Here is a 10,601-nt window from a genome sequence, read left to right as displayed (position 1 = left end):
AATGGTCATTCTCAACTGCCACAAAAAAGTCTAAACACTACAGTACTGTTCTGTACTGCAAATAATTTTTTTAGCAAAAATCAGTGTGCAATGTGTACCAGAATGCCTTCACTTATACTTAAAATCACATCTGTATTTGCATTTATTTTTCATGATGCCACAAGTACTACATGCATATTTTAAGGTTACAGGTTTGAACAGAAGATAAATATTTCAGTACTGAATGCTGAAGGCCAATTATAACTAGGTTCTTGTGCCCGTGCCAATATTATTTTAAGAATTCGTGCCAATATTATTTTAAGAATTCATTTATCTCCTTGAACATCTGGAAACCTACTATGCAAATTAAGATTTGGGTTGACACAATCAGTGACCCAACAAGCCAGAGGAAATTTCTATTACGCAACAGAATTGCATTATGGGCAAGTTGAAACATATCAACTCAAATATTTACATTTATCTTAAACAAGTTTATTTCTTAACATATTGGACATTTAAGCCTAAAATAATTTAAGATCCATCATGAGCTAGGCTGCAGACTGGGAGATTTGAGTTCTAATCTTAGTCTGAAGCACAAAACCAGCTGATGGCTTTGGGCCAGTCACTTTGTCAGTCCTAGGAGACGAAGGCAAACCACTTCCAAAATGTTGCCAAGAAAACAGCAGAGACTTAGCTAAGTAGACAGGAATCAACACTAACTCAAAAGGCCCAAAATCTCTAGAATGTGTGTTTGGCACAGTGTTCAACCTTATGGTTGTATTTAGAACATATCTAATTCCCAAAACCATTTTAGGCCCTTAAGTATCTGAAGCTGTAATCTGCCTATATCAGGAATCTAGAAGGTTTACATTGCAAGAACAGTGGTTTAAGTCTGGGGACAAAAAAATCAGTATAGTAGAACCTTTTCTATTGACATCTTTTATTAAAAGGTATTAAGTTTTTGTGAGAATGTTTAGTATCCCTTTGAATTATTTCCCAAACTTCAGGAACCCAGTTATAAATCTCCAAAATTATCTTTGTTGAGGGTTCAACTTGCCCAGTAACTGTCTATTTCTCATGTAGCTACACAAAGCTGTGCTAGGGAAAAGAAGCAAGAAATATTTTCCAATGATGTAATAAGTCAGTTCCTGTTCATTCCCATCTGAGAATTGCCAAGTCAGTCTCAAAAGGCTTGAAAGAAATACAGGTACTTCTCTTTTCCACTGCATCAAATATGTGCCCTTTGTAGCAGTAACAAACTACTTTTGGGTTAGACCAATACATCACTCAAATACCAAGAAAATTCTGTTTTGAAATACCTTTATTCGAAGGCCATGCAATGCCTCCAAGTTGCTGTTATTTCAAATCACTGTACATTTACTTTGTGAAAACACAGTCTGCATTTTCTAGTACAAAAAACTAAAAATCATTCAAGGAATGTAGAGAATATTCAACTTAAATAGCGGAAAAAGTGCACCATTGTTACTGCTGCACTGCAGACCTTTCTGCATGTTCCATAAGATATTAAATAACTATCCTTTCTCAACACACAATATAAAGAGCAATTATGAAAAACAAGACATTTAAATAGACTAAGTTATTGGGTATAACTTGCTGGCATTGGATAACCTATCATTGGCGTACCACCAGTTGCAGGGTATGCATACTGTTGTTGGTTCATTGCACTGTGCATGTTTGCCATGTTATTTCCGTACTGCTGGTCGTAGCCATTTTGATAGGCTGGAGTGCCAGCCCTAAATCCACCTTGCATGCCAGCTGCTCCAAAGCTGTTACCAAAGGTAGTTCCGTTACCAAAACTTTGAGCACCAAAGCCACCATTCTGTGCTTTTGCTCCAAAGTCTCTCTTGCCCACTGCACCATAGGTTCTTTCAAAGTTTTCCCTTTCTCTAAAACCAAATCCACCTCTTTTACCCGCAGAATATCTGTCACGTCGGTCCCCTCTGGAACGACCTGTAAAAATTAAAAAGCAAATTAACAGGAGCTTCCCCTACTCCCTAAGTTTCTTCCTCCAAAGGTGCTCTTTTTGGAGGCTTACAGTACTTCCCAGTCAACAGATACAAACATGCTCTATTTCAGGCACCGAAATATTTAGGCCAAAAGGCAATTAAGAATCAATGGGTTAGGTAAGTCATAATTACCTGAGCCTCTGTCTTCAACCAACTGGAGCAATTTGGGATTGATTGCTTGATTAGCTTCACGAAGTACAGAGATGAGGTCGCTTACTTGTTTTATATTATTAGGTGTGAAAAATGTGTATGCTGTGCCTGTTTTGGTGCTGCGGGCAGTTCGTCCAATTCGGTGGATATAGTCCTCAGAGGAGTTTGGGTAGTCATAATTGATGACAAATTTCACATCTTCCACATCTGTAAAGTGTTGCAGTGCAGCAAAAGCAATGTACAAAATTTTGCACACCACAACAGCCAGATGAAAAAGCAAGTTAGATACTAACAGATCTTAAGATGGTAACTGCTGAAAATAATGTTAATTATTCCAAAAAAGAAAAATTGAGCATCGATGCACTTTTCCCTCTGAACTTCTTTGTAATTTATCCCATGATCTAAATCCTTACCAGAGTGCCCCTACAAGTCAAGTGACATCTGAACGCTTCTTGCAGTAGGACCAATAAGTTCACAGTAGCCTCTTCATGTGCTCCCAAGGACCTCACTTTAAACATGAGGTCTTGCCACGCACCAGAAGCTCAAAAAGAGGGCCACACTGCTCATCTTGCCAAGACCTTTTAACCGCAGCTGCAAGAAAAACATACCTGTCCCCGAAAGGTCATCAAGTTGTTTTCATGCACTGTGTCTCGTCTAGGCAAGAGCTTCCAAGAAGCCAGCGTTCACTTGAGTGTCTCTCTCTCTGGCAGGTCTCGACATGACGATTAGGGTATAGGTGACGGAGGAACTCCAGGTTTGCTTTGCCACTTTGCTTTCCCACCCCAACTTGTAAATGAGAGGTGGACTTTCAAATTTCATGTGCCAGTACTCACCAATTTGTTCAAGGCTCAGTACATTTTAAAGCTGCTCTCTCCATTTCAAAGGTTGGGGAAAAAATACCAGGCCACTGAAGTTTGATTATTCTTCAACATTTCAGCAAACTCACTGAAATCCAAAGACTCACGGACCACAGCAAACAATATGCACACAGACTAAACAGCAGTGCACCATGGCAAGTCATGCAAAGCATGGAACAGTAGAAATAACCGGGCAAAAGTGAACCGTGAATGAAGCTACCGTTTGAGAGAACAGTTTATGGGACCGTAGTTTTAGTCTTTGCCTTTTGAAGATTACTGGCACACAATGATCAACTTTCACCTCTCTACTGGACTGGAAGCGTCCAGACGATCACTTCCACTAGACCTCCATCCCCCTCGAGTCCTCCGATAGTCATGCCTAGGCCTTGCCACAAAGACTGCACCTTTATGTGAAAAAACTTAGAAAAACGCAGAGGTTAAAGAAAGCAATTAACTTTCTTTAAAAAAAAACTGTGTATCACCCAAGCTTAGAGTTGTACTAACCTAGACCTCTGGAGGCAACATCTGTAGCAATCAGAATAGGAGCCTTCCCATGTTTGAATTCTGCAAGAAATGGCCAAGTTAGTTTGCTTCACTAAGTATTTTGCAGAATTATTGTTTATTATCTTTTTTACTCACCATTTAAAACCCAGTCTCTCTCCTGTTGACTTTTGTCACCATGAATACCCATTGCTGGCCACCTGCAATTATATTTAACAACATATAGCAAATACTTTTTTCAAACCAGTACAGGGTTCCTGCAACAAAAATTATTCCATTTTGCACAGGAACTAATTGGGGCGTTGGCAGAATCATTATTTAAAGAGAGTATGACAATACTCCTTTATGCAAGACACAATATCCAATTAGGTTTCCTTTCCTGTTACTCAGTTTCAGGCAAGGCGGCTAGAAAGTCTACAGCAGGGGTTCTCAGACTTGGCAACTTTAAGACATGTGGACTTCAACTCCCAGAATTCCTCAGCCAGCTATACTGGCTGAGGAATTCTGGGAGTTGAAGTCCACAAGACTTAAAGTTGCAAAGTTTGGAGACCTCTGGGCTACAGGAACTGGGACTAGGAGCAAACTGCAAAAGTATTAAATACCGTATATACTGAGTATAAGCAGAGTTTTTCAGCACATTTTTGTGCTGAAAAAAAAAAAAAAACCCTCGGCTTATACTCGAATGAGATTCCCCTCTGAAAAAAAAATGGTGTGGAGCTCCGGAGCTGGGCAGCCGCTTTCCTGCTTCCTTTGCAACTTGTAAGCATGGGGGTAATCGGAAGCAGAAAAGTTCTTGCATGAGGATATATTGTTTTTTCTTTTTTTAACTGTTTTTAGGGGGAGAAAAAGACCCACCGTCATGTGAGAGTGCTCAGACACGAAATCTATCCGCCCAAAAATAAGTGTGTGTGTGTGGAGGGGGGGATTTTAACAGAGGGAAGACGTAGGGAGAAGGCAAAAGCAACGGAAGATCCTTCAGGGCAAACTGAAGGGGAGACTCACCCTTGGTCCAGATGAGCCCCCTTCCCTGCCCCTAAGGAAGCAGAGGCAGCCAGCAAGGGCAGGCAAGCCCCACTTCGCAGACTCCGTCCGTCCTCGCTCCCACCCACCCAAAGCCACGAAGTCCCCCAATCGCGCAGCCCAGAATCGCCCTCCCCTCAGGGAACAGCAACGACGCCTGGCGTTTCCCGAGACAAGAAGCTCCCCTGTGCAATGAAAGCGCCCTGGCTCTAGGCTCAGAAAACAACACAAGCTGAGGTGGCTTCGGCTCCGCTCGGCTTCGTTTCCTCAGCCCCAGCTGCTTTCAGTCCGCTCGGGAGGAGGTGGTGGTGGCGGCTCGGCGTTGTTTTCTGAGCTCTAGGCTCGCGGGCTCAGAAAACAACACGAGTCGCCACCACCTCCTCCTCCTCCTCCTCCTCCTCCTCCTCCCGAGCGGACTGAAAGCAGCTGGGGCTAAGGAAACAAAGCCGAGCGGAGCCGAAGCCACCTTGGCTCGCGTTGTTTTCTGAGCCTAGAGCCAGGGCGCTTTCATTGCACGGTGGAGCTTCTTGTCTCCGGAAACGCCGGGTGTCTTTGCTGCCCCCTGAGGGGAGGGTGATTCTGGGCTGCGCGAATGGGGGACTTCGTGGCTTTGGGTGGGTGGGAGCGAGGACGTTGACTTTAAGCGCTGCCGACCGAGTGTTTCACAAATACCAGTGGGACCTCCGTCCACCACCCCTCCCTCTTTTGCCTCTTTCTTTCTGATCAATCAGGTTTTCCCAGTATTTGCTCACAGCTGCGTTTTCTCTTCTCCCGTGCTAGGCGTTGAATGCGGGGATTTCTGATTCCCATTCCCCTTACACGCGCGTGGATATGCTGCAGGGCGTTTTCTTCCAAACACCCCACGGGCAGAGAACACTGACTTTCATGATAGTGAGATCGTTTCCCAAATTAATTGATTCACTACCCCAAAAGATGATTATGACAGTGGGAGGCAGGAGTCACTCTCTCAATTGCAAGCCCCCAGTGCCCGGCCCTTGCGAGTAAAAAGCAAGAGCCGTTCTTATGATCTCTCTCTCTCTCTCCCCGGAATAGTCAAGCCCTTTCCAGCACGCGCGATCCGCCCCCACCGCTTTGCACTTTGCAAATGCAACCCCCCCACCCCCCGGGATTTTGCATTTGCAAGGTGCAAAGCGGCGGCGGCGGATCGCACGTGCTGGAAAGGCCTTGACTGTATTACGGAGAGAGAGAGAGAGAGAGATCATAAGAACAGTTCTTGCTTTTTTCTCGCAAGGGAAAGAGTGATTCCTGCCTCCCACTGTCATCATCATCTTCTTTTGGGTTAGTGAATCAATTAAACCTTTCATGATAGTGAGATCGTTTCCCAAATTTCCCTTAAATCAGGGAAGAAATCAGAAACAAACCTTTGGACTGAGAATAAGCCTGTTCCTATGATGCCATTTTTGTTCACTGCAGTGTGAAAAAACACACACCTTTTTCTTCATCTTCTTGTTCCCTATTTACTGGTCTTTCAAAGAGGAAATTGTGAACATCAAACTTATTCTCAACTGTCCTAGTGAAAGTTTTTATTGGTATCTATTTTTATTTTTGAAATATACCAGTAGCTGCTGCATTTCCCACCCTAGGCTTATACTCGAGTCAATAAGTTTTCCCAGTTTTTTGTGGTAAAATTAGGTGCCTCGGCTTATATTCGGCTCGACTTTTACTCGAGTATATATGGTAAGTAAATATGAATTCAGGCATAAAGCCTATTCCTTCAAATTGTTTTAAAGAAAGGCATAGCTTACCCATCTCTCCTCATTTTTCTTGTTAGATCATCACATCTTCTTTTGGTCTCCACAAACACAATTGTCTTATTTTCTTTTTCACTCATAATTTCTTCCATCAATCGAATAAGCCTATTACAATAAAAGTAGAATTTAGTAATAAAATTGACCACATAAAAAGCAATCTACGCCACACTATGAAGAGAGTTAATCAAATTTACTTACTTGTCATCCTTCTCTACATCATGACATACATCCACTATCTGCAGAATATTGTGGTTTGCACTTAGTTCCAATGCCCCAATGTTGATGTGTACATATTCTTTTAAGAAGTCTTCTGCAAGCTGTCTAACTTCTTTAGGCCATGTTGCACTCCACATCAGTGTCTGCCTATCAGGCTAGAAGTAGATTAACATTTAACAATGTATGTGAAGCTGTATGTAAGTCTTAAATGCTATTGCTATTTGCTATTTTAAATGCTACCTACAGAACCTGGAACAAGCATGTTTCAAGTCAGAATTACCTATCATTCAGCACATTAAGCATGAACATTTATACGTACTCTAATCTGTTCAACAATTTTTCGGATCTGAGGTTCAAATCCCATGTCAAGCATTCTATCAGCTTCATCAAGAACAAGGTAAGTGCATCTTCGTAAGTTGGTTTTGCCAGCTTCTAAAAAATCTATGAGTCTACCAGGTGTTGCAATGCAGATTTCCACACCTAAAAGCAGTAATAAATGTGGTGGATAAGAGTTTTATAATTTCCTAAATCACGTTTAGGAGAAATTTGCTGAACAGTGCTTTTTAATACCTCTCTCCAGATCACGTATTTGTGGTCCCTTTGGAGCACCTCCATAAATACAAGTAGACTTTAAACGGCAAGCTCTACCATATTCTGCAGCCACCTGCTGCACTTGCTGAGCCAATTCTCGAGTTGGTGCCAGCACCAGACACTATGAAGAAATGCAAATACAGAATTACTAAACTTGTTGCTACTTAAGTTATATTAAATATCATAAGCACCAAATCTAGACTTATTTGTATCAAAAACCCATTGATATGAATAGGTTTTTAGTTACAATCAATATAATTTGCATCATTTCACTGACTCCAGCCTGGAAGCTATGTTACTTCATTTAAGAGATGCCTTGAAATATAACATGACTTTAAAAAGGTAATGCTAAAATTTAACTGATTATATTTTCCCACTAGGAAACAGCCAAATTTCAATTGAATTCAACCAAGAATGCTACTGTATTGCAGGGACAATCAAAACTAGCTTCATCTCCCTTCCTTCCCAAAACAAGGGTCATAGGTTCGAATACTTACAATAGGCCCATCTCCTCTCTCTAGGAATGGTTGATGATTTATATGTACTATGGCTGGCAACAAATACTATTAAAGAAAAGAGAATGAACAATTGTTAATCCTCTTAATATGTTTCATTAATTTAAGTAATATATCAATAACCACAGCAATTACTTACAGACAATGTCTTCCCTGATCCAGTTTGTGCTACACCAACCATATCTAGTCCACTCAAAGCAACAGGCCAGCCTTGTGCCTGAATAGCAGTTGGCTCTGTGAAGTTCTGCCTCTGGATTACTTCCATAACATTTGCTAGAAGACAAAACATTTGCCTAATTAACAGTCCAAAAATCCATTTTATAACTGTTAAGCTACATTACCAGTATTGTTTTCTTACCAGGAAAATTAGCTTCATAAAAATTCATAACTGGTTTGGGACAGTTATGGCCTTTAACAGTGATTTCTTTGCTTGCTCTATATTGTTCAATCTCTTGCTGCAAAGATAGCAAAATATCATTTCAGTGGATAACATTTACAAGAACCAATACTGCTTGCAGACTGCAATCTTACTAGGAGAACTTAAATACAAGATATGTTTCCATACCATAGCACGCCGGGCAACATCGGGATGTTCCTGATAGAAATTTTTTTCAAATTTAGGAAGCTCATCTAGATTCCATTTCTTCTTGGTAAGCTTTTCTCCAGGATTTCCGAATTTCTTCCCCCCTAAAGATCCCCCTCTACTTCCTCCAAAACGAGGGCCACCAAATCTGCAAAGGCAAATTACAAAAAAAAAAATTAACTAAAAAGCTTAAGCCGTGATTTTTTTTAAAAAAACAACAACGAAGGTACTGATGTTTATTATCACAAAACCTCAAAATTAATCCACAGTGGGCCCTAAAGCACCACCAGAGAAACCAGGGGAGAAAAAAAATCAGTCCAAACAATGGTGTTTTCCAAACAAACGTCTAAATTGTTTGGAACTCCCTCTCTGCGTCACACTCTGAAGTGGGCGAGAAAGAATTACGAAACCTAGCCGATTTTAGCAAGCAGCTGGCTTTATAAACAGGATTGTTTCTTTAACAGGTTCGTAAAAAGGCTGCTCTCGCACGGCGTGGGAGGGAAGGTGTATGCGCAAGCGCCGTCGGATGCCGAAAGGGTTTCTTAAAAAGCCCCGGCCGCTGTGTCTGAAAGCAGCGTCGCCTTAGCGCAAGTAAATCAAATCGCAGCCCCCGGCTCCCCTTTTGTGTCGTCTGCGGCGCAAAACAAGAGGCGATGACGGGGGACGAAGGGGGCGGCCGGCGCCCTTCCCCACAAAAGGGAATTCGGGTCGAGCGGGCTCTCCTCTCTCTCTCTTTTTTTTGTCTTTTTTTTCTGTCTACGCCACATTTTCCGGCGGGGCGTCCATTTTAACGTCGGGGCGGGGATAACAGAGAAGCAGGCGGAGAGGAAGAACAAAGACGACAGCAGCAGAAGCGGCCGCCGCCGGCATTTTGATTTTCCTCTCAGCCACCGCATGGCGGGGCTAACCATTAACCCAACCGGGGACATCTTTTTTTTTAGACATAAGGAAGCCGCTTTCGACGAAAATGCGGCCACGATAATGTTTTTAATCGCACCGCTTCCTTCTACTCTCTATACCGGGTCCTTCTCACCCCTTTTTTTCCCCCTCCAACGCAGTCCATCCGCCCCCGCCCCAAAAAAGCCCTACCAGCTGTCCCTCGCCCCTTCCTTCCCCGTTTCCCTCCGGGTGCCGAGGCCGCGGATCCCAAGAATTCCTCGAAGCGCTCTGCTCTCCTTCCAGAGAGGCCTCGGGCGCCGATTGCCCGCCCCCCCCCCCCCATTTCCCGTCTCGCGCGCGGCCATCGGCGGCGCTGGGGAAAACGGCGCGTTAAACCTCCGCCGCCATTTTAACGCCCCAACTTGCCACCCGACACAAGAAATGGCTGAGCCTCGGCAGGGGCCGAGCCGACTCAACCGAGCCCCCACGGCTCACCCGCGGTCCCTCTCACTGGAATACCCAGGCATGTTGACGACGACGACGAACGCGGCCTTAACAGCGGGGATCGAGAAGTCCGCAGCCTAAATTGAAGCCGATGACGAGGGCGACTGAATGGGGAGTGGCTGAACAGCCGGATGCCGGTTATATACCCGGCACCGCCACGAATGTCGGGAAGCCGGCTCCTGACGTCACTGAAGGTCCCGCCCACTCCTGTGCTCTTACGTTCTTGTTCGAACGGCTGAAGGGCTCTCTCCGTTTTTCCTTGGAGGCGGGGCTTAGAGGCGAGTGGCGCGTGCGCTGTAGTCTATGAGATCAGCAGGCGCCCTTCAGTGAGCTGGAAGGAGCTGGTCGGCTGGCGAAGCCAGTTGCCTTTTTCATCTCCAACAAACGGAAAAGGCCAGCCCACGATGTCGTCACTCCACCTCTGTAATTTGGGGCTCGCTTAAAAGGCTTTGCCCTTCCCCCATTTGCCAGCACCATTTCAGAACTGGAGTTGCCCACGCTTGCTCAGATACTAACGTGTTTCGTTTATCTCGAGGGATTTGGTTGTTTTTAAAACAATGTAAGCAAAAGTTTGAGTCTCTTGTACGGCTCAAGCCTCTGAGCATCCTAGATTTCCACGCAACTTTATCAAAAAGTCTCTGACCACTCAACCCAGTCCAGCACCAACACAAACCCTAAAAAGAATTACACTGCCCATACAACAAGTACATCTCAGAAACCACTGACAGACTAAAAGTTTCTAGAGATTTTCAGTCATCCAGGTAGGTCATGGCTGTCCCAAAGGTGCTTTCTCATGAGGCAACTGGACTTCCGTGTTTTTTCTTTTGAGAAGCACTATCCTGTCAGCTGAAGAAGCTTCTTATTCAAAAGAAAAAACAAAGTCCAGTTGCCTCCTGAAAAAGTACCTTTTGGACAACCATAACTTGGATGACTGAGAATCTCTACAGACTTTTAGCTATACAATTTGGGATGAACACCTTTTGAATGGCGTGGGAATAGGAATGGAT

General features: G+C 43.7%; 1 protein-coding gene across 2 annotated transcripts; it reads right to left on the bottom strand.

Moving 5' to 3' along the window:
* Positions 1 to 1,282: 1,282 nt before the first annotated feature.
* DDX5 (DEAD-box helicase 5) lies at positions 1,283 to 9,708 on the bottom strand. Of its 2 annotated transcripts, none has more exons than XM_026711068.2 (13): positions 9,586 to 9,708; positions 8,194 to 8,359; positions 7,987 to 8,083; positions 7,768 to 7,901; positions 7,611 to 7,676; positions 7,093 to 7,234; positions 6,842 to 7,002; positions 6,505 to 6,677; positions 6,301 to 6,411; positions 3,653 to 3,714; positions 3,518 to 3,577; positions 2,139 to 2,363; positions 1,283 to 1,950 (listed from the first exon to the last, which is right to left on the bottom strand). In XM_026711068.2, the coding sequence occupies exons 1-13, from the start codon at positions 9,615 to 9,617 to the stop codon at positions 1,577 to 1,579; spliced, it is 1,803 nt and encodes a 600-aa protein (XP_026566853.1). In that variant the 5' UTR covers positions 9,618 to 9,708; the 3' UTR covers positions 1,283 to 1,576. The 2 variants fall into 2 exon arrangements, with proteins under 2 accessions (XP_026566853.1, XP_026566854.1); XM_026711069.2 differs by having other exon boundaries at positions 9,610 to 9,708.
* Positions 9,709 to 10,601: the final 893 nt, after the last annotated feature.

This window comes from Pseudonaja textilis, chromosome 2, assembly GCF_049901715.1.
Source record: "Pseudonaja textilis isolate UNSWEBS1 chromosome 2, rPseTex1.2, whole genome shotgun sequence".
Lineage (NCBI taxonomy): Eukaryota > Metazoa > Chordata > Lepidosauria > Squamata > Elapidae > Pseudonaja > Pseudonaja textilis.
Note: the sequence above shows the minus strand (reverse complement) of the source record. Positions and strands in the feature narration are given on the sequence as shown.